The 23637-nt window shown below is 37.9% G+C and overlaps 2 protein-coding genes across 3 annotated transcripts; both read right to left on the reverse strand.

Annotated features, from left to right (window-relative positions):
• Nucleotides 1-349: 349 nt before the first annotated feature.
• Nucleotides 350-18549, reverse strand: llgl2 (LLGL scribble cell polarity complex component 2). 2 transcript variants are annotated; one of them, XM_046853885.1, is made up of 26 exons: nt 18292-18549; nt 12088-12236; nt 11397-11494; nt 10794-10875; nt 9992-10107; nt 9448-9606; nt 8752-8914; nt 8357-8489; nt 8104-8158; nt 7366-7520; nt 7025-7236; nt 6643-6710; nt 5993-6146; nt 5790-5894; nt 5166-5458; nt 4557-4704; nt 4284-4434; nt 4042-4158; nt 3733-3899; nt 3085-3349; nt 2825-2987; nt 2648-2676; nt 1959-2006; nt 1573-1615; nt 1412-1485; nt 350-1318 (listed from the first exon to the last, which is right to left on the reverse strand). In XM_046853885.1, the coding sequence occupies exons 2-25, from the start codon at nt 12160-12162 to the stop codon at nt 1431-1433; spliced, it is 3054 nt and encodes a 1017-aa protein (XP_046709841.1). In that variant the 5' UTR covers nt 12163-12236; nt 18292-18549; the 3' UTR covers nt 350-1318; nt 1412-1430. The 2 variants fall into 2 exon arrangements, with proteins under 2 accessions (XP_046709841.1, XP_046709842.1); XM_046853886.1 differs by lacking the exon at nt 1959-2006.
• Nucleotides 18550-20502: 1953 nt separating this feature from the next.
• On the reverse strand, nt 20503-23578 carry galk1 (galactokinase 1). Its single transcript, XM_046853887.1, has 8 exons — nt 23271-23578; nt 22659-22848; nt 22235-22354; nt 21930-22065; nt 21609-21790; nt 21371-21521; nt 20960-21122; nt 20503-20866 (listed from the first exon to the last, which is right to left on the reverse strand). The coding sequence occupies exons 1-8, from the start codon at nt 23436-23438 to the stop codon at nt 20777-20779; spliced, it is 1200 nt and encodes a 399-aa protein (XP_046709843.1). The 5' UTR covers nt 23439-23578; the 3' UTR covers nt 20503-20776.
• Nucleotides 23579-23637: the final 59 nt, after the last annotated feature.

Consider the following 23637-nt stretch of genomic DNA (forward strand, 5'->3'; position numbering starts at 1 on the left):
ATAGCACATTTCTTGCACAACTGTTTACATAAAAATAGCGAAAAATATTTTTATTTCCTGATTACAGTGAATGCTGACTGCAAAACACTGGAGATTCCCGTTTTTCTTGCCAAGTTATAATTTAACATGGCTTCATTGGCGTCTGTTACTGCAAAAAGAGCAACATTTTCACTTCCAAGCCATGTGTGAAAGAGAATTTTCTTTTCCTGCTCTACACATTTCTTTACTAAAACTAAAGAAACAGGTTTTTAAAAACAACACAGCTTCTGTTTTAGCTCTTATTATTGTACTATTTGCTTTCTAACGAAATAAACAACTAAAAGTAAAAGTATGAAACAAGCATAAGGTGTGGGGGAAATAGTAAAAAAATTTACTCAGCAAACAATGGTAGTGTCAAATTACAAATGATAGTGTTCTTGTGCATGATCAGTTAACTACAAAAATATACTCTAAATGCCGAAGAAAATGCTAGAAGTATTTAAGAGACAGTACCAAAATATTTCCTTGTCAGAAAATACAGTCTGCCATTAAAACAGGTACAGATCTTCATACAATTATATATTAAACATTTAACTACAATATTTTAAAATTACATTCCTAAATTACATAATGCATAACTGGCTTTTTTTTTATTTAAAAACTGACATTAAAAAAAGATTAGAAACCAAGCCCCTTAGAAAGTCATAACCCCCAGAAATGACAGCATGTGTGTTACACAGTAGTGAAAAAGTACCGACAGATTGACTATAGTTCTTTTTTTTTTGTCTGGACGGAGGGGAAAAGGCATTACTTCTAAGCTTAGAGTACTCTGAATTTATCTGATAAACACGTTTTTTTCAGCACTTTGTCAGCATAATTTGAGCACTTAACTACAAACATAGGGATTCAAAGTTATGTCCAGTATCTACTGCCATGTTTTCCCTTGTGTGACACATCATTGCTTTAGATTTCCAAGTCTTCAATTACATATAAAAAATCACAAAATAAAAATACATTTAAAAAAATCGGAGAGAAAGAAAAATGCCCCCGCCGCCATGCCTTTGCTCCTTGGCTATTGGATGATGCAGCTGCAGCTCACAGGAAGGCAAGGGGCATGCTGAAAGCTGGAGTCTGAGGGCAGGTTTATGGTTGTTATGGATACAGTGGTTGGTCTTGGCAGGCACAAGCGGTTCCCCTCTCCCTCAAAACCCCATAACTGGACCCTGTAACAATTTATCTTTAGGGCTTCACATGGTTCAGTAGTGATGCTAGCAGTAGTGTTCAGGTCTTCAACAAGGCCAGCGTGGACATTTCAGGCACCAGGTTTCAAAAGATCGATCTGTACATACGGGGTAAAAAAAAAAGAAAAAAAAAAAAAAGGTGACAAACTACAACAACAAAAAAGCATGTTTAAAACCAAGCAGACACTTACCTCTTTTTTTTTTTTTTTTTTACAGCATCCTGCCTGGTGTTGACTTGGTCTTTACACTGTTTTCCAAAAACACCCTGTAAGAAAAAATAATATTAATTAGGAAGAGTCCTGTGAAACCGCGATGTAGTGTATGACTCAAACACTCACTTATATACACTCACATCTGATCATCTTCTAGAGACTTCTGGATCTCTTGAAGTACATCTGTGATGGGCACAAACGTCAATAATGACCACATAACACTTACTGAAATCCATATACTGAACATTTATGTAACATGTATGTAACAGTTTTGGGACTCTGCAGACATATGTAAGTTTGTTATGGATCATGCACACACACATTATGATTTTGCAGACATAGGGATGACGAGGTCACTAATGCATAATTATTGCACATCAAACTTTATAAAAACATACAGCAAGCAACATGAAACCAGCTGAAATTTTTTCCTAATGCTGATTTAATCCTGGGCAACCAATATTTCCATGGCCATCTTTGCCAGTTACTAGGAACTAATATGGCCACTGGTTAGTGATGTACTCACTCTCATCGTTCAGCAAAGCATGCTCCATTACTTGTCTAGAGGAATTCTCTGGAATATACAAGCATTTGTGTCAGTTCAGCAAAAGCATGCCAGCATATGAGAAAACACTTAAGCAAGGAAGACAATTTTGGGGTTATGGTTTCTTTTTTCTTGAAAGCATGCCATTTAAGGGGAAAATGTCAATCATTTTGCTTACACTAATCCATTAAGGATAAGGCTACTGGAGTGATGGATCTTTTTTTTCCTGTGAGAAATTTAGCCAATGCTGAAATCATAGGCTTGTAATTTGTACTGCCATTCTTTAACAAATATATAAACAATATATTTTGTTCATATATTCATTCATGCTATTCAAAATCCCTTCTTAAGGCATCAAACCTGATTATATGTAAAAGCCACTTTCTTGGCTGCTACCAAAAAGCTGAATTCAGCTTTGGTAAAAACGAGGTCACAGAAAAGAAAAGAAAAAACGATGAAACACGATCACTCCAGCTGTGCCTAAATCTATAGCCAAACAAGTACAACTTTACAAAATCACTGGATTTGTTAAAAGATACGAGTTAGAGAAGAATTACACAAACTTCTGAAACAAATAAAGGTAAGTGAGGCACTGACACATGCATGTTTAGTATCTTATGCAATGTTTTTTAGAATTAACATTCAAATTGTTTAGATCCTGGAACTCTTACCATACTTTTCACCATTCCTGCTATAGTTTCTGGAAATAAAGATGCAAAAAATTATTGCTGACAACAAAAACCAAGAAGTCATGGTATTTATAATTATGTCTCATGAAGAGTTAAGCTGAACTGATTCTGCAGCTTGTTATTGAGCCAATGTCAATATTAGTTGAGTCAACAATTTACCTGTGTTCTGTGTTTGCTCCATCAGGCTGGTCTCTGTGAGACTGACTTGGTTGTGATGTGGGTCTTGTTTGGGAAGGAGCCTCCACCAAACACTGTGGCTCCACTACCCAGCGTGCAGAAAGGGAGAAACGCTCAAACTCGGATGGAGAGATCAGGTAGAGTCCTAAAAAAACAATATAGTAACAGTTGTTTTGCAGTTTACAGCGCAAGAAATAATTTGTTAGTTCGTTGGTGCGTTACTGTATGAGCCCAAAACCTACCCTGACCATACTTGGTGAAGACACAAGATGCGATTCCGCTGACATCCTCTTTTCGGATGCAGGGGTAGTGCACCTGCATTTTGATTGATGGCAAAGAGATGACATGTAGCTCGCCCTGGTTGGTCAACACAACCAAGCTGCTTTCACCATAGTCCTCCACACGGCTACTGCCAAACCAGGCCACACCTACTCGACGCACCCGCGAACCATCAACTGCTGTCAGTTTAAGCTTCGCCTTACTGCTCACTTTAGGCAATGCGAATAGCTATAGACAAAGACAAAGTGTTACATTCTATACATTCTTTTTTACATTAAACAAACAACAGGCCATTTAAAGCATTATTACGCTTCTGCCAGAACCTGTAGCGTTCACCTTCAGTTTTTTCTGCAATTTTTACTGATTAAAAAAATGACACAGTAATTTAAATCATTTAAATAATAGTTTCATGCAGGATTCTAAATGCTCAAATCTTTAAAAAAATTTTGGTAATTAAAAAAAAAAAGTAAAATGTCCACACAGAAGCATTTGAATACTTAAAAAATATATGTTATTTGCTCTTCTTCCAAAAAAAATGTGCATCAACAATTTAAGGGTAAGAGTTAAGGTACATAAATGTATTTAGCATAAATGATCAGCTCCATTCAGACCTTTAACTGTTCCTCTGAGATGACAAGAAGTTGGTGGGATCCCTGCATATCAGGGCTACGGGAAAGATCATGTGCAACTTCTAGAGGTTCAGGTAACGGGGCTCCCCTTCCGTCCAAAACCGCCAGGCCCACAACTGGAGCCCGATGCATCAGCTGGATCTCTTTAGCTAAAAAGGAAAATGCAAGACAAATATTCAATGAGAAGGATCAATCACTCCCAAATATTTCTTTTTATTGAGAAATATTTAAAAAATGTCTAGAATATCATTGCATTTGTATGTGTGCAAATGCAATGTATGTGTGTTTTACCTGCATGAGCAATCACTTGGTCATCCATTCTCCGCTCTACAGGAGGAAGCCGAAGCATATAGGCAAAGACAGCACCACCATTGGTTCCTGCCCATAGGGAGGGTGTGCTGTGAGAACCTGTAACAAAGATTGCCATTACTAAATATGGAAAAGATTTAGTAGTTCAATTCAAACCATACTGCAATTAAAAAAAAAAAAAAAGAAAGAAAAAATTTTATGATCATCATTATCATCCCACTTACTGTCACTAAGGAATGTGTCGGCAAAACAGAGAGTTCTAACAAGACCAGTGAAAGAGTCGTCAGCAGAGCGAGCTTCAATTTTCCTCTGTACTGGGGCCAGTTCCATTTCATGCAAAGCTTCTGCTTCCAGTCGTGCATTTATTTCCTGCAACTGATTTGTATGTGCCACAAACAGGAATTATAAAAGTAACAATACGGGTTAACAAAATATACTGGGTAAAATTAAACAGCACAGCTATAAAGCTGAAAGAGACAACAGGCAGAGAAAGCTACCTTGGCTGCGTTGTTAGTGTGATGTTTGTGCATGGAGACTCGGCTGCGTCGGATTCGGCGAAAAGATTGGCGCAGAGACTTCTTAATAGATTTCACTCTAGATAATGGTCCTTCCAGGGCCACCTGGTCACTGGGGTTAAGAGTGCACCTACAGAAAGAAATATGAATGTCAATGAAAAAAATTATATTTATTTATTTATTTATATATATATATATATATATATATATATATATATATATATATATATATATATATATATATATATATATATATATATATGTACTAATATTTATTATACATATTATATATTATATTACATATTTTTTATGCTGCTATAAGAAGTAAAAAACAACAGTATAATGATTGCAATAAATCAGTATCATAATAATAATACATTTGTCTAAACCCTTTTTTACTTCTAATAAGCAATGCCAAGCCAAGGTTAACAATCACAATATCCTGGAATTTATTACATATATAAGTAGCTAAAAAGCAGTAAGCATTAATTGTACATTATAATTACAGAGTAGGTTTCCAATAATCTATTGTAATACTTCTCATGGCTAATTCAAGAATACTAAAGCTTTAAACCTATATAAATATCTTACTTGACCAGGACATTATTCTTCTGTTGGTAGTCATAGACACCAAAGCCATGGCTAGTCCCAAAGGCCACCAGCTTCCACTCTGAATGCAAAGCGATTGCTGTGACCACAGCAGGTGGTTGACACTGCACCAGTGCAAAGGGCTGGAAGCCTGGGGGAAAGATGACTGGTTCATCCCGGAGATCCAGACGTGCCTGGCCCTTCCAGCGGAAACCTTCCTGTCCCTGCAGCAGGTCCACTACTGTGGCCTCCACTGTCTGTTCAGCTGCTTCATCATTCATCTCCAGCACGAGAATCTACAACAAAATCAGTTACATAAGTTACAGGAGCCATATCATTATAAAACCTCAAAATTAATGTATTGATCAGGAGTACCAAAGATCCCATATTCAAATGGGCAGGGCACAAGACTTTGTATTGTTTGGCAATTATAGATATTATATATATATATATGTGTTCAATTTTGAGTAACGTGAATGTACACACAATGTCTTCTACTGTTTGTTTATAAAATGAAATAAACAAACAAATAGACTGGTACTACAAAATACATTTAAACCAAAACAAACTGTAAACTACATAGTCAAAACTAAAGATAAATATTTTTGCACCTATATGAAAACTTACCTGTCCTGCTGTCCCTGCCACATTCAGGTAACCACTATATTTACACAGATGAATCTTCTGAATGCCAAGTCGAGGGTCATCACTGTATGGGTCAAAGCAGCCCACCTTAAAAGAATAAAATATACAATTATTATGTCAAGTTACCAATACATAAACTGTACACAATGGTCACAACACAATACATATAGTCATTCGATGCAGACCTTGCGAAAGGGTGGCCACTCGCCCTCAGTGCCCTGGTTCATGTTGTCATTGGGGTCAGCATCAGTGTGGAAAACTGCAGCTGTGCTCAGTTTGTATATGGGGTAGAGACAGACTCCTGAGGCATCCCAGAAACGCACCGTTCCATCCTCATGCCTACATAGAGGAAAAGAGAACTCCAGATTTCAACATGCTCCACACAGTACACTACACATTTCACATGTTGGTCAGTTGTTCATACTTCAATATTTTACGACGAGTGTGTTGATTGTGGTGTGCAGTTTAAAATTACTCCATCTGACAGTTTAATGATGCACACTTGTTAGACAAAATAGTGTCCTGTTAATAAAGAAAAGTCTGCTGACAAATAATTTTTATGTAAATTAGAAAAACTGCAAAGTTTTAAATCTTTTTGCCAATTTTAATCAATATGGGTTTTCTGTTGGCCAGTAACAGAATTCTGCACACTGTAAAGAAAACCTGAGCGCAGGCGAACCTTTTTGTTTTTGGAATCTCATAGAAGCAAAAAGTCAAAACTGGATGGGATTTCCTAGGCTTATGCTGAATGTGTTCATTTAGAACATATTTTACGCAATATATCAGCAATGCACAATGCAGAAAGGACAAAAAATATGACCTGGTGGTCACTCACCCAGTCAGCAAAAGGTCTCTCTGTGGGGGGTCTGGAGCAAGGTTTTGTCCTCCATTTATTGGCCAAGGCTAAAAAGAAAGAAATAGAACATTTTTACAATGAAAAGTGAAACTAAATTATCTACCTTAAAACAAAGAATATGTACGCAATTTGATCATTTTTGCCAATGCTAAACCGAACATTTTATATAGAAGTGAACTGTGCCTATGTTTATATAGTGGGTGTTGTAAATACTGTGTGCCTCTACACCTTTTGACCCACTCTTTGATTTATAAGTAAATACAGCCACTTATACTTTCTGCACTATATATAGTGCATAGTTTGTGTTTGGAAGTAAAGTGTTGTAGCAGGTAGTTATACCAGTGTCTTGTGAACCAAATACCTTTTTTGAATAGCTTGTGTTTTGCAGTTTGCCAGCAGCGTGCACCCTCTCCCACAGTTTAAGTGGAATTGAAGAGACGTGGTGAGAGCAGGTTATTGCTGAACAATGCAGAGGCACTAGATATGGGGTCTGGAACACAGGCCAGCCCTCAGTCAGCAGATCCACCACCACCAGCTCCTCCTCCACCAACACTACCAAAGCAATTGGGTCCCCTGCAGAACACAGACATTCACATGCGTTACAGACAAACACACCGAATTCTGACGTCAATATGTTTAAACATATTAGGGAGTATTAGCATTATATGTGCAAAGTGTCTCTCAGTTACAACATGCCCCTGCCTTTTTGGTGCTCTCCTTCTCTGATGACAAAAAAGTCGATAATACGGGAGGTGAAGTCCAGGGCTACATGAGTCTTGCTGTGGATGACAGAGATGCAGTGGCGATCTCCATAGCTGGCCCTTGGCATGCCACCACTAAAAATGAGGAACGGGGGCCTGGGAGCAGTAAAAAAAAGAAAATGCTACCTATAAAAATAAATAATAAACAACAAATCTAGGCTTAAATATATGACTCTTTGGTGTTCTCTTCACCATATTGCTGCTACATTACACAATATTTTTCTGCTGAACTAGTGTTCTTACACAACACTGGTGTTATCCTATTGAGTTAACAAGTACTGTCTTGTGTATTTATTGTCCTGAACTAGTCTCACAGTAGTCATGTGTACTGCACCTGTATTGCACCATGTTCCTGGACAAACAATGTTTTGTATAAACTGTACATAGAGGAATGACAAAATAACCCACCTGAAAAATATGGTATTACCTTTTGAAAACTGAGTAAATAAAAATAGGCTAAAGAACAATAATACAAAAAACTCTTCCATTTAGACCTACTTTGTAACTCATTTCAAAGGGCAAAATATAAATGTCTGCACCGGGTTAAAAATTAACCAGCAATGATGAGTCACACTGGAACATTCTGGTTAATGACATTGCAAGCAAACACACCTGTCCCAGGTTCACTAAAATTTCACACCAACCCCTCAAGGACACAGACACACACAGAGATACTGACCCTTGTCTTGTGGATAGCTGTAAAATTTTGGAAATCGCCTTGCATGGGAAGGATCCTAAAATCAGCAAAAACAATAACTCAGTACATGGTGAGACAAGAACAGGCAATGAGATTCTTAAAACACCCCAAAATAATACTGAATACCACAATCTGGTTGTATGCTCAAATCTGATCAGAAGGTGTGCATTTTTTGGTATTACAGCACAAAATTTCAGGCTGAAATCACTTTATCAAATTCTGTAGTAACAGTTACCATATGGTGTTTCCTGTTTTTCTGGTTCAGTCTGTGGGTCCTCGCCAGTTACTGTCCAGTGGCAATAACTGCCATCATTATGGGAACTTAGAATGATTCCTCCATCCTCCATCCACCACACACTTTCCAGCTGCTGCAGAGGGAACAAAAAAGAAGAACTATTGTGAGGAAGTTCTAAAAAAGTACCACATTACTAATCTGCAGTTGATTATACACTTTTCCTCAGTAGATGTATTTAGGAAAAATAATTTAAACAAACACTTCTACTACAAAACATACTGTGACAACATAGTGTGTTTTATTAGAACTGAGCATGACTGGTCAAGGAAATAATGTATATTTCTGTCTGGATATATTAACAAATTCCTATTTCTGACACCAGCATAAAGAAATACCTGTGTGCCCAAGAAGTGTTGAATGGCACATCGACGATCCAGGTCCCACAGAACCATCAGGCCTCGGCTGTAGCCTATTAACACCTGACGTGGGTTGAGAGGATTCTCCTGCAGGGCTTCTACACACTCCAGGTTTCTGCGGCCCACATATTCTTCTGGAACTCTAAAAAGAGCATCAACAGAAAAAGGTGACTGATGAAGATAGCACAATGAATAGACCAGGTTTTTATTGTAAGGTATGCAAACTATTTTAAAAATCTCAGTCACGTATCAGCCAAAGTCAAATCAGAGCATAAACACAGCAAAGACAGGAGACTCCGAAATAAAAAGATCCAATAACCCAGTATAAGATAAGCTTTAGTAAGTAATTTATAAATAGTATATAAAAATCTGGAAAACAAAAAACATCACAGGAAACGGCCAAAAATTCCCAAAAGCAAACTAGCAGCATGCCAGGAAACGTCCAATACTACACTGGCCAGGACCCAACCACGCCTAAATGGTTGCGAGGCAGAGTGGCCTACACCAGGCAGACAACTGTAACTCCAGCATTATCCTAACAAATACAGCAAAATATGGTATATTCACCATATTAGAATAATCAGCAAATTAGTGCATTTTGTAGGAATGTTACAGCAAGAAACTCACCAAGCTGTTAGAAATAAGAGGGAATTAGGAATCAAAGTTGTACTCCACCTGCTTTGAATGTCCTCCATGCTGATATTGTTCTCCTCCAGCTCCCTAAATCCAGGTACTTCCACCACAAATACATGGCCTCCCTCAGTGCCCAGCAAAAGCAGCTCACCTGAAGAGTGGGCCAGGACGGCAGTTACCCGTGTTACACTAGGAATGGCGCTGCCATAAAAACAGCACAGACAGCAAAATTAGTGTACATTGTTGAAACTTTAAGCTTTAGACTTACCAAATTTATATCTTAAAGTGATCTTACATACATTAGTAACTAATAATTTTCTCCACAACCGTTACATAGCGTAATGAGTCATGATGGCACGGCATCACATGCAATTACAAAGAACATGTTAGTCATTATGTCTGACTAAAAGGAAATTATGTTCACAGAGACCATATAGTCTAGCAGCAGATTACATGTAGGAGTGTATGAGTTAGTATATTTCATGTAGAAATATATGTCTCATAGGTCAGTGTGTACTTAGACCAAATATATATATATATTTAAAGAAATCACCACCACATGATAAAGAATTCCAGACTGACTCACCCAGGCGGGCCAGTGAGTGTAAAACGACCAATTTCCAGCAGCTCTGACACGCCCTTGTGTGCTCGAAGTGTCCACATGTGTAGACTATTGTCATCAAGTAATGTCACCAGCTCAACCTGTAAACAAAAGAAGGTGGTATTGGAGTAACTGAAAGCAAAACACACAAATATCCTGCCTGTGAATAGCGAGGGGTCACTGAAGTTTTCAATTCTCTGAAAATGTTGACAGTCGTAGCTGACAGCTGGCTGTAGTTTAAATCAGGTTTAATGTATTCTTTGTAACAATTGTCATTTCTAACAATAACAGTTAACAGACCAGTAAACGCCACAATAATTTAAGTCTAATAAGCTGTTTTTTTGTGCCTTATTAAGTTCAATTTGAGAAAGATGGGAAAACAAAAGAAATGTAAATAGCTACTATTTAAGTAGTGAAACCGAATCACAAATCATTCAGTCATTCTTCTCAAACTGCTGTGGTGTAAACAGTTATCAGTGCAGAAAGTTTTCTTCTTTTCATGACTAATTACATGTGAATCACTGAGCTAAAAAAAAAAAAATACACCTAGTTTGACTAATGTGAGAAATTAAACACTTTAGGGCATGTTGTTATTCGATCTCACCCCCCCCTTCAATGGATATGGCCTTTTATGGCTTAACATTTCACATGCAAATATTTATAATACAATTCGGTAGTGATACATGTTTCACACACAAACCCTGTGCTTTCCCAGACATTCCTCAGTGAAATTCACCCTTCTGCTGTGCATGTCAGTTGGAAAGAAATACATAATTTGCAAACATACCTGGTGTGGGAGAAAGTGCACCTGTGTAACTGCAGCATTTTCATCATGCAGACCCATAAACTCAACTCCTGGGGCTCCATAGCTGAGTGACAGTTAAGGGAAACAAATCCTTAAGCAAAGCACCTCCATGTCAGAAGGCTAGGGATCTTAAAACAATAATAAACAGACAAGGATTCAGCAAGCTTTTAAACAGGCTGAAGAAAGTCGGTTTAATCTACAAAATAACAATTTGAGATTACCAATTATGTACCTTGGTGTTTATAGGTAAGCAAAAGCACACAAACAAGGGATACACTAAATGGAAAATAATTACAATTTTGCAAATGTATAAACCTGGCTTCAGATCAATAACAGTCAACCATTACGCAATTCTGTGGAAAGAATACATATACACACCCCTTTGAAGAAGACAGCAATCATGGGTGTGTCGTGAGATGAGAAAACAGAAATGGTTGACAAAAAATTATAAAAACCTCTATTTAACATACTTTTCAAGGTTTCCAGGAAGAGGAAACCTGACACAGTAAAGCATAACAGCCTGATATTTTCTTCTCTGATCTAACTTCACAACACTTTCCTATTCCCATTTAGTATTAAGGATACAGTTTGATGGCTCCGGATCTGGTGCCAATGCCCAGGAGTCCAAGGCTGGGACTGAAGCCCAGTGCACTTGGTTGGTGGGGGAAGCCATGCTCTACAGTCTAGACACAGTAGGAAGGAAGAAAAAAAAAAAAAACATTTTTCAATTGATATTTACAGCTACATCGTGTCAAAGTCTGGTGTGCCAGTCTCAATCTTATCGCCTTATTTGATATGTGATAAAAGAGTAACTGCAAGAGTGAAAGAGAAAGTTACTGGGACTGTGGTGAGATATATTGTATGGTTTAGAGACAGAGGCACTGACAAAAAGACAGGAGGCAGAGCCGGAGGTGGCAGGAGTTGAGATTTTCATTGGGAGTGTCGAGGATGGACAGGATTAGAAACAAGTTTGTTAGAGGGACCACGCAGATAGTATGTTTTGGAGACAAGGTGAGGGAGGCGAGATTGAGATGGTTTGGACAGGTGCAGAGGAGGGACATAGGGTATATCGGTAAGAGAATGCTGAGGATAGAGTCACCAGGAAGAAGGAAAAGAAGAAGACCACGGAGGAGGTTTATGGATGTGGTGAGGGAAGACATGCAGGTAATTGGGTTGAAAGAGGCAGATGTAGAGGACAGAGGGGTATGGAGAAGGATGATCCGCTGTAGCAACCCCTAATAGGAGTAGCCGAAAGAAGAAGATCTGTCTTAATCACCTTATTAAACTGGTAGAGCTCCTGTTTGAGTTTGTCCCTCTGAGAGTCATGCCCATGTCGCCGGAACCTCTTCATCCTCCCCGGGACGAGCTAGGGCCTCACACTGCCCTCTCTCTCTCTTTCTCTCTCTCCGTGTTCCTCTCTGCTGCCTATACACACCAGAATAGAGAAACACAGAAACAACATGAGACAATTAATAGGAAATACTATGACCGTCACGGATTTCCCCTAACAGAAAAAAACTCAGGTAACTACCAAATAAATTTTAGACCTTTATTAGCATTTGGAGCAGAAAAGGGAAAAAAAATATTATGCACCGAACAAAAGTAAAGGGCATTTGTTGGTTATAAGAGGGACAGAAATTCCACAGAAGGGGCCACAGGTTGTTGACTGAAACCCACCCACCCCCTTTCAGTCTCTCACTCTCGGCTCAGTCTCACAGAACAGGAGGGGTTGGAGGTCATTTCGGTCTTAACTGAAGCACCTATTGTTCTCCAGAGGCATGAAGTACCGCCTCCCATACAAACAGCAGCTGATGAAAACACCTGTTGCACTGAAACCATTGGAAGAGAGGCCTGTTTCTAAAGAAAGCAGAGACTAGGCCCATCTGCTTTTCCTTTGATTCCATCATTCAGAGACTAAACAAAATGTTACTTGGACTTGTCAACAGAACATTGACTTTTTACTCTGAGTACTATATGTTACTATTTTTTTTTTTAATTGTACCAAACTAAAAAAAAGCCTGCCTGAAATCACAACAAAAAGCAGCAAATTATGCAACGGACTATATAATTATAAAACAAAAAATTATAACGCTGTTTACAAAATCTATTTTCCTGGAGTTGCTTTGTGTACTTCTATTAAAATAAGCAATGATACATCCAATGATACCAATACAAACCATGTGGCTAAATTAAATGGTTATTCCTGTAAGGTGAGCAGAATGATCAGATAGTTAGGAAAGAGGAAGCATTATCCACACCTTCTTTTTTCCAGGTGACTCAGCTGCTCAGCCACATGATTTTACAGTTATTTGCATTATTAGTTAAACACATTTAGTCATCCTTAAGCATGTGTCTACTCCTAGTTCCTGCACTACATCCTCATTCAGTACTGGGGGCAGAATCAGAAGTGGGTGATGGGCCCTGAAAGAGCGAGCCAGGCATAAAGGGCCTTCATGAACCTTGGTAGACAATGACAGAGTGGGAGGTCTTCTACTTAAGAATAAGCTCAGCCTCTAAAGGAATTTTATAAAGCATGGAGTAAAAGACCTAAAGCAGAAGCTGGACAACAACAAAAAAAGAAACTAAATCTTGGGATAAAAGAACATACTGTTGAAGACAAAAATCTTCTTTTATCATTAAAGCTCTGCATTGGATTTCCCAAACCTGTACACTTATCTGTACATCTTTATAACTGCATCTAAGCCTGGAGGTATTTACTAATGCTTGGCATTCATGTAGGAGGAAAGCTAAATCAGTGGCAGCAATCTCAGCCATGCAGGGAAAACTAATTACTTGGTATGTTAGTATAGCAGTAGCTGAATAAACTCAAGTTTGTGCCACATACAGGGGTGCTAACATTATTTAGCAAAAAATAAATAAAAAATAAAAACAAGCAGGCAGGGAGAAAACCCAGAATTTGACCAGAAAAGACTAATCATATGTCAGTAAAGAGGAGGTTTCATGCCCAGTATAAAAAGGAGGTTTGTAATTGTAACTGACTATGAGTGAAAATGCTTACACAGCATTTACAGTTTGTTGGTTCTTTTGTACAGAATATAGGGGTAACTTTCTTTATTTTCTGATGTGTGCCAAGCAACTGTAAAAAAAGGCATCTGAAGGTGTTCACCAATTTACAAAAACAAACTTCGTTTTTTCACCAACAACAGAAGACCGCAGTCCTGCCTTCTTGTTTTTCACAAGACTGATGCACAATTCACAGGTCAAAGCTCATTTAGATAAGATTGGCATTAAACAGAAGTGAGAACTACCAAAAGCAAATGCACAGCCTTTATGTCCCAGATAAGGCAATACATCTTTATTTTAGATTTAAACTGATCTAAGGTAAACACTGGTCAAACATTAATTTAACATTTAAAAACAGAACTAAATATCATGACTGCAATTATACCCGTGAAATAACTTTTATAATTCTATAAATTATTCTATAAATAATTTTACTACAAAACACACTAAAAACAAGCAAATGAAAGACCTTAAATAACTCTCTATATATTTTAATCCACAAAACATGAATCATAGCCATGTGGAGAAAAAAGAACTTTGTGTAAACTAGACCCATCCCAACTTTACTGCTTTGTGCTAAAAACAAGCCCTATTTATTTAGTGAAGACCAAAGACGACCACCTAACCATTACTGCTGATTATTATTATTATTAGTTATACAGTTTCCATTACAATTCAGGGCTGCTGGTACACAAAATACCTGAGCAATCCTGACATTCAGAATCAAATATTGAATGTATGACAAGATAATAGAATTTTATAAAACTGTGAGTGACTAAAGGAAGTGTTTTAATGTGAACAGAGGTGTTACTTCACAGGGCTTACAAAGTATTGACTGTCCCCTACAATACTGACATCACTGCATTCTTGGCATACTACAGCACTGAAGCACTACAAGGAAATAAACTGCGAATTGCTCACAATAACGTTGATCTAATATAAGGACAATACTGAATCTGTCACAACATGAAAAGTGATGTCTTTCCAAACCTCAAACTTTACTTCCGCCAAATGCACATGAAGCTCCACATTTTCACATATCTCACCTGTTAGTATCATCAATGTCTACAAATCCCATTACAAGATTTATTGCTCAATTTGTTGTTCAATGGTTCTTCCTGCCTCAATGGTTCACATTCATAAGTCAACCACATTTTTGGTGAAAGCACAGACAACTTTCATGAAAAGACCTGCATAAGCATTTTTTTATAATGTATAATCTGCACAATCTTCATGCACCACTATCAACAAAGAAAAACAAACTCCCACAGCAAAAACTACAATTAAAATAATAAAAATAATTTCTCATCCAGTCTTTACTGCTTCTCTAGCTGTTTATAAACTACAATATAGAACAGACTAGTCAACACAATGACTTCCTTATATTTGTAGATCCACAGAGATAATCTAAACTATGTATTTGCAGATAGACTAAAGATCTCATTACTTAAAGACACTAGAGCAAATTATGGATAAATTTTTTTAATAATGTAATTTTAGACACAGATTTTTAAGACATATATAACTACATGAAACCCTAAACATTAGCTTTAAGTTAATAAAAAGCAAAGCTAATGATGATTTAATGCTTAATAGTAAAGCTGTTCATTATTATTATTCACTCTCCTTCGCCATGGGAACTGGTGGGATGCATTATTGTCTGGGATATTTGAAATGCAATCCGCTTGCAGTGTCCTGACTGAGAACAAACAGACTTAAGTCTTAAATACCTGGCCAAATAAGAGATTCCCAATTTTCTAACAACAAGGCATTTACCTACTGATGATTGTTTACAAAACTCAAAAAAGGCAAGATTATTGAATGAGAGGTGTGTGCTTTTCGGGTTTGACAAGAATAACGAGCAAACGAGATGTTGTCCTCAGGACACAGGCGATGGGGGACTAAACACTGGACGGTTAGATTTATTACAGTACCAGCGGCAGACTGAACTAACAAAATTTACACTGCTTAAACAAAGGCATGGGGAGGGGATGTGGAACTGTGGAAGCAGGCAACTTCCTCCATTTCTCACAGGCCAGCATGAGACGCTATTCTTAGTGAGGACTCCCTTCACATACATAGCAATCTGTTCAGAAGAACATCTAACCGTGGAAGTGCAAATGCCTCGTTTATCCTGTCTTCCTCTCTTTACATCCGCCTCTCAGATAAACAAAAATATGAACAACCACTGGGTGTGGTCCAAGACCTTCAGTCCCCAGGCTCATCTCCTTCCTGTCTTAACAGAGACATGAGATGAAATGCATGAAGCCACACAAATATTACAAACTAAATATGGAGACATCAAGTGTTATTAAAACATGACAGTCATCCAGGATTGAAAAATTTCTATGCATAGACTTAGCACGAAACATACGCTAGCAATTTGTTTTTTTTGGCTAAACATAATAATAAAAACAATTTAATTACCGTCTGGCTAAATATTTTAAAATGTAATAAAAAGAAAACAGATCTTACTGGCATCATTAAGTTGGCCTGGGCTTTCAGGGGGCATATTTAGCTTTGACTGGTGTAGAAAAAGCGTATGCAGAGTGTGAAAAAAGCATTCTGTGCTCATTTCTGCCTATATGATGGCTGCAACACCTTCTATCTTAAAGACATTGTCGAATGATCCTAACAAATACTCATTATCTAACTTTAATGAAGCTGCATAAACAGAGGTAAAGATCAACTACTAGGATAATTGTTATAATTAAGCCCTAAGATTTGACACTGTACAACACACTGTACAAATGATGTATTCACTCAGGTAGAGCAGCTGTCTAGTTTTGTTTATATATCAGCAGTCAGTCACTTGATTTGTGAACTGTGAGGGCATACACACAGACACACACTAACACACAGACACACACAAATAGCTTACCTCTAAACAGAATCATTCAATTTAGCGGTATTTTGAGCAATTACGTTTTAGCTGTTTTAGATTTGAAATCGTTTTAATTACTGGTTTAAGAGAATAAAAGGATTAAAATGTATTGATTATGTCAAATTATCTCTAACCAGATAATCTTTCCAAAGAAAACAAAAAAGTGATGTTAATATGTTCACAGAAATGTGCCTATATTCTAACACAACTGAACTGTTTTTGGATCTGGTAAATGAATTAATAAACAGTTCCAAAGGCTTCACTAGACACAGTCAATAACAAACTAAGTAAATTACCTGTGTTACAATAAATAAGTAGGTGATTTGAGATATTACCCAACAACAGGTTTCACAAAGTTGTCCAATTCTTGCATAGCTGGGGTCAGTCTAATTGTACCTACACAGAGGTTTGTAATACAGTGCACAATCACTGGATTGGGCTTAAACACCAGCTTGGCATGAAGGACAAGTAGATTTGATTACATACATATGAATGTCCCTTTGTTTACAAAACTGAAATGACTGGGAGATAAGAGCTGTAAGGTCAAGACTATCAACCCTAGATATATGGTGTTTAATCACGGGTATATCTCAGTGTAGGGGACTGAGTAATATCACAGCATTTAAATCCACTCCGTATGTCTCCATCGTATGATCAACGTGTTCTGGTTTGCATAACGAACGAGCCATAAGAAAACGAAGGGCGACCACAAGGCACCAAGTAACACGAGCAGGCGGATGTGATCGTCATCTTTGCTGAAAACCTGACCGACCGGTGGAACAGAAACACAGCACAGTACTCCGCCCCCATCCCCACACACACACACTTGCACTACCCACACACACACACCGGCCAGAGCTTGTAACTCACACTGCTGGAGATTCACCTGCTGACAAGGACACACCTCGTTTACACAGAACTGTTGCTCAATTTAACACTGTGTAGGCGCAGACTAACGGCGTGTCTCCATAATGCCAATTACACATAAATGAGTAATCTAATTATCTATTCCCACCACTGCTAGGTGTCACTAATCTAGTGAGCTAGCTAATGTCAAACAAACCACATGACGAATCAAGGAGTTTGCAATAATACAACTTTCCATACACACACATGGGTGATTTACTGTAGCTGTCTGAAACAGGGCAACTGTACAGTCAGGAAGCTCTGATTTCTAGATCAGAATGAGGATTTGATATTTCCCCAGGTTGTTCTCACTATTACTTGGCTAACCATGACAAGCTCGATCAGACAGCTAAACTAGTAGCTAGCTATATGCTCAAATAGACAGTGTTATATAAAAGCGTTACCGAAAGTTAGCTAAATATGCTAGCAGCTACGAATGGGCTGAATGGACTGGATCATCAGAGAACACAGAAAAAAAACATTTCCACCAAAACTAATTCGATGTAAAGCTCAGTTTTATAAAGCAATACATAAAAGCGCATGGCCAACCGCGTCGCCCTGTTAACTATCAACATTCCAGCGGTAGGAAGCACCTGTAGATCCAGGGCCAAGTTAGCTAACAGCATGCTAAACTAGGCAACAGTACGGGCCCCATACACAACTCACCTGATTCCTGTCCCGGCGATGTCCACTGTTTACGGATGTCGAGCCAGTTTCCAGAGGCTTCTCTTCTTAAAAAAACTCGCCAACAAACTTAGTGCGTCTTGGAGACTAGTTAACAGTTATTTAACGCTATAATCTCTGATAGTTCCCCCGATGTTAGAACACAACAGTGAAATGTTCATCCAGATTTCACCAAACTACCGCTGCTCCGGCCAAAGCCAGCCAGCTAACTGCCTCCACCTCTGGCTCCGCCCTGAAGAGCTTCTACTTCCGGGAAAGGGCGCTCACTAGTATGCCAGTATGCACACTACTCTACTAAACAGTAAGCTTAGTGCGAGCTGCTACAACAGAGCAGGTGTACTGACTGTGCTGTTCAGCTCACTAATCCAGTGTGCAGAAAAGACCCAGCACTGAAAATAATCACATTTATGTACAGGACTGTCATTTCATTCCTTTCCAGATAGATATTATACATCACTATACTATAATAGTATAATCCATAAGTAGTATAATAGTATAATATAGTAACTCAGCTGTAATAGAGTACAGAAGCTCTTTCTATCTTATTTTGACTGGTGTAGAAACAGCATATGCATCGTGTGAAAAAACACTGTGCTCATTTCTGCCTATAAGATGACACTTTCTGTCATAAAGCCATCGTCGAGTGATCCTAACAAATATTAATTCTGCTACTTTTTCCAACTTCATTTCAAAGGTTTCAAAGTAGTGACCTGCACTCGAATAAACTACGATTTACAGGCACAAGCAGCGTAGCGGGAAGAAGCAATAATTGAAAAATAAACCTCTTGTACATTTTACCTGCGGGCGGGAGCGGGACTGAAAAGTCTATGCAGGTCTTTAAACCAAAGCAAGGACTCGCCAAGAGGTTCACAATCTTTAATGACCTTCAAGATTACATTCAAAATGTTGAACAGTAGCGTCTTGTTTTGGGCTATCCAGTGTGTCCAACAGGGGGCGCAAGGGAGCAAGTAAAAAAAGGCGAGCCGGTAAGAAAAATGTAATATAATATAAAACTTTGAAGCCTGAAATCTCTTTTACTTTAAAATAAACTTAGTGGACCTTCTTACATATTAAATTTGATTACATATGAACTATATGAAATATTAAGTGTTAAAATGTTTTTATTGTTTCTTATTCTACACTTTCTCCAGACATATAATTTTAAGCTCTAAAACAGGCTAATTACATTAACTCAATAAAATATACACTTGTTAGGGTTGGATGATAAAATTGAAAATTACAATCTCTTTAGTTAGGCTTCAGGCCCTTGTGGGACCATGGAGCTTACTTAGAGAACCACTGGCATAAAAGTTATTATTAAAGAGTTTGGGGATTAGGGCAAATGTGTAATTTATATTGGCTAGGGCTGAAAAGATGAAAATAGTAAAAAAAAAAGAAAAAAAAAAAAGAAAGAAAATATATATATGTTGGCATCAATCAACATGAGTTAGGCATTGTTTTGAAACTACTAAAAATGTCTGATTTCAATGCATGCAAGTCACAGGTTAGCCAGTGTTTTCATTTTAAATAAAGGAATTAATGTTGCTCCATGTGATGTTCACTGATTAAGATTATGAGGGTTACTAAAATGTAACAATAGTTAAGGTTATATTCTTTCTAGATTAATCTGCTAGATATCTGTTTTTAATAATAATAATTTTTAATTCTGCATCATTACTATAGCTGCCAGAACTATTCTTGTATCCTCTTCCTGGTGCCTTTGTGATGTACCAGGAAGATGGGCTTTTTATTTTCAGTGTGTATCTGTTTTTAAATTGTGCAAGTCATTTTGATTCAAGCTTAAATTGCAAATGAAATGAAATTATACTCGGCATCTTCTTGGAGAAAGTGGCCACTTGGGCCATATGATAGTTATCTATGTATCTATCATTTCTGTGGTTACGTATTTTTTTCCTTATTCTTTTTTTTTTTTTTTTGCCTCGTCTACACAGTGTTTGTCTCCATCTTGTGGACAAATCCTATATTTTGTATACAATACATGAAAATGGTGATGTGCATTTAGTACAAAAACTTGTTTCAGAATCTTTTAGCAAAAAATAATATTAAATTGAATAATTCTGTTGCTCTTAAACACAAGCACAACTAAATAAAATAACTGTTGAATAGAAGTTAAAATATTCTACCTAATAATCATACTATGTAATGACTACAGCACAATAAAAGTAGTTATACTGAGTTTGATGGGTTTTTTTTTATTCAGATTATTTGTTAAGTAAAAAGATGTGACAGCTCCCCATGTTTTTGCAGAGTGTTTTGCAGTCTGCATTGCTTTAATCGGACTTTGAAATACACAAAATGTTTTATCTTTTCTTAATAATGTCCACCCTTTTTGGAAGGCTTTTCCTACATTTTGGAACAGTAATCAGGACTTTAATGTGGAATATTCGCTGATTAAGAGATATCATTGCATAATCACATGCCTAAATGTTGAAATGGCCCTTTGCCTTCATTGTTGATTCTCCTCAAATACACTGAGGACGCGAGCTCCATCCGATGGGGTAGTTATGTAAAAAGTTGGGCAGCCACTATATCGCTCCTGTTAAAAGAAAGAAATTGGTCAAAAAAAATAGGATGTCACTTCAAAACAAGATATTGTCATATTGTAAATACAATCTGAATTGACATATACCTTTATATGCTTCATAGTTCTCTCAGTGGCATCAGCCCGAAGCAGTGAAACTGTACATCCACCAAATCCTCCACCTGTCATCCGACTACCAAAGACTCCATCAACCTCCATTGCTGCAAGTACCAGCACATCTAGCTCTGGACAGCTCACTTCATAAAGATCTCTGGCAAGAGACATTATTTTGATTCAAACAATGCTGTAGAGTTTAAATATTTGTGTTCTGTATTTTCAAACCAAATAGAAGTTTGCTGTGTTATAATTATAGTAAAGTGGAAAGAAATTATTTTTACTAAGTAAACTATTAAAGATCAGAGATGATTTTTCTTGAAAAAGAGCATTCATGTTACTAAGCTGAAATCATTCTCACTGATATGTAGTTAGACTTTAATGTGTGCTTAGCCATTACTTTACCTAAGTGAATTGTGACTCTCCACCATTAGCTTTCCAAACTCTTCATAATCTCCTCTTTTAAGAGCCTCAGCTGCCTTTGCTGTACGTTCAATCTCATTAATCACGTGGCATACTCGCCTATAGGTTACACTGTCTAGGCAGTCTTTGGCATCTACAAATAGGCAAACAGGTGGATAACCTTTGAAACCAAACTTGAGGAGAAAATTTAAGCTTCTGTGGCTCTCTCAATAATTCTTACCCTCCAAATCTTGCATAGTGGCATCTCTTAGACTGCTCTTGCCCATAACGGCTGCTGCCTCCTCACATTGTTTTCGCCTGCTGGGATACTCACTTCCTGTCAGTGCATGCTTCACATTGGAATTTGTAATAAGAATGACCAGACCAGGATCAACCAAGGGGACAGCAGTGGCCTCCAATGATCTAACATGGATCACAAACCATGCATTTATCAAATATTAATAAATAAATAAAACACCTGGATCCGAATGCTAACACAAACTGAATATTGCCTATTTTTTTGTTTTGACTAAAACAAAGAACATCATCTGGACAAATCTACCTGCAGTCAATAAGCAATGCATGGCCTTCTTTGCCTAGAACTGAAATAAACTGATCCATAATACCACAGGGCACTCCAGCATGAGTATGCTCTGCCTTCTGGCATGCCAGTGCCTTTGCGACCTTATCCCCATCATCTGTTAGAGAAGAAAAAATAGGTTTTGCATTAGTTTTTCTACAAGTAGCATCCGCATTACATTCAACCAAAAGCACAAATCTGGTGTTAATGAACAAAACTCTAAAAGCCATTATGCGTTATTAGTGTGTGTCGGCCATTTAACTCACTCAAATATAACAACTTCTTACCTGGACACAGCTGCTGGAGGAAGGTGTACACTGCCACTTCAAGTGAAGCTGAGCTGGATAGTCCACCCCCGAGTGGCACACTGCTGGCTATTACAGCTTTAAATGCAGGCAGGGGCTTAGCTGTGCACAAGGATATGCTCACATGATAAGCTTCTTTTAGATTTGCAGTAACTTTTTCTTTAAAGAGGGCTTGACTTGTCAGGAAATGCAAAATTAAATACTCCACTGCGTTATTAATATGACTGCAGACTAAAAAGTAAGAAATACAAAACTATTGATCTTCATGCAACGGCTGAAGACGAGATAAAGTAAATGATGCCTCAGGAATTCCTTGTTGCATGATTGCTTTTGCATTATTACATGTCGAATTAGCTACACCTTCACAGTGGAGTTTATCAAAGCTGTACAGAATCTGATCGGATACCTCTGTAGTGTTGTACTACTCCTTTAACATAATTGGCCCACATGGGCTGTCCTCCTGCCAGAGGTATGCTCTCAGATGGTATATCAAAGTCCACTTTCTTTGGCTCATCTGCAGATTCTGCAATGGTTACAACAGAACAGCTCTGGCCAGAGGTTCTGCTGCCCACCATTACTGTCGACAGGTGCAAAGCCTGATCATTAGGAAGAAATGTTTACGATCAGATGAGCTGAGTATCTTGACCTTATAGCTAACCTAGACAGTTATACTGTACATTTATGGCATTTGAGAGAAGCACATACACAGTGACTCACAATTATATTATTTATACAACCAAGCACTTAAAGTTTAAGGGCCTTGCTCAGGGGCCCAACAGTGGTAACTTGGTGGTGCTGGGATTTGAACTCACAACAGATCGAGAAGTCTAACATCTTTACCACTGACCCCCTTTCCCCATCAATAGTAATTCAAAAGCAGATTTATTCATTTTAATAAAATATTGTTGTGCAACTCTTTGGTTGTCTTTTACCTAATTATTCTTAACAACTGCCTAAGTTGTGCACATGGTCTTAATGACTTAAACCAAGTTAACATTGCTAACAGTTTAAACATCACCATGGGCAGAACATATCCTTGGTTATAATCGGTGTGCTCTCCGATTAGATTGACGCGACCCGGAGCGCACACCGCTACTTCTGGATCTTCGACGAAGTTTTGTTGATAAACACGGCGCGCCTCGGCCACCAAATCCCCGACATTCTCAACACGCTTCCTTCCTCTCATGACGTGGTCACGTCACCGGCTGCAATCTGTTAGACGACAAACTCGACTTCAAAACGAATTTAACGATTAAGAGTCTGTAAGGGTTACAATTAACACACAACTACATGAATACATCTAGGACGTCACACCCAAAGCCTTCCTGACACTTTAGAATAAGGGTAAGGTCACATGCAATGGATTGCATTATTTCCTGTATTTC

Source organism: Silurus meridionalis, chromosome 7 (genome assembly GCF_014805685.1).
Source record: "Silurus meridionalis isolate SWU-2019-XX chromosome 7, ASM1480568v1, whole genome shotgun sequence".
Classification (NCBI taxonomy): Eukaryota; Metazoa; Chordata; class Actinopteri; order Siluriformes; family Siluridae; genus Silurus; species Silurus meridionalis.

Coding starts and splice junctions, on each gene's coding strand:
- llgl2 (XM_046853885.1), bottom strand. CDS start 12,162: ATGAAGAGGTTCCGGCGACATGGGCATGACTCTCAGAGGGACAAACTC. Junction 10,876..11,396: donor AGATCCGGAGCCATCAAACT/GTATCCTTAATA, acceptor ACTGTCACTCAG/CTATGGAGCCCCAGGAGTTG. Junction 8,159..8,356: donor AAAACAGGAAACACCATATG/GTAACTGTTACT, acceptor TGCTGATTTTAG/GATCCTTCCCATGCAAGGCG.
- galk1 (XM_046853887.1), bottom strand. CDS start 23,438: ATGAGAGGAAGGAAGCGTGTTGAGAATGTCGGGGATTTGGTGGCCGAG. Junction 22,355..22,658: donor AGTAGTACAACACTACAGAG/GTATCCGATCAG, acceptor CCTTGTGCACAG/CTAAGCCCCTGCCTGCATTT. Junction 20,867..20,959: donor GAACTATGAAGCATATAAAG/GTATATGTCAAT, acceptor TTCTTTTAACAG/GAGCGATATAGTGGCTGCCC.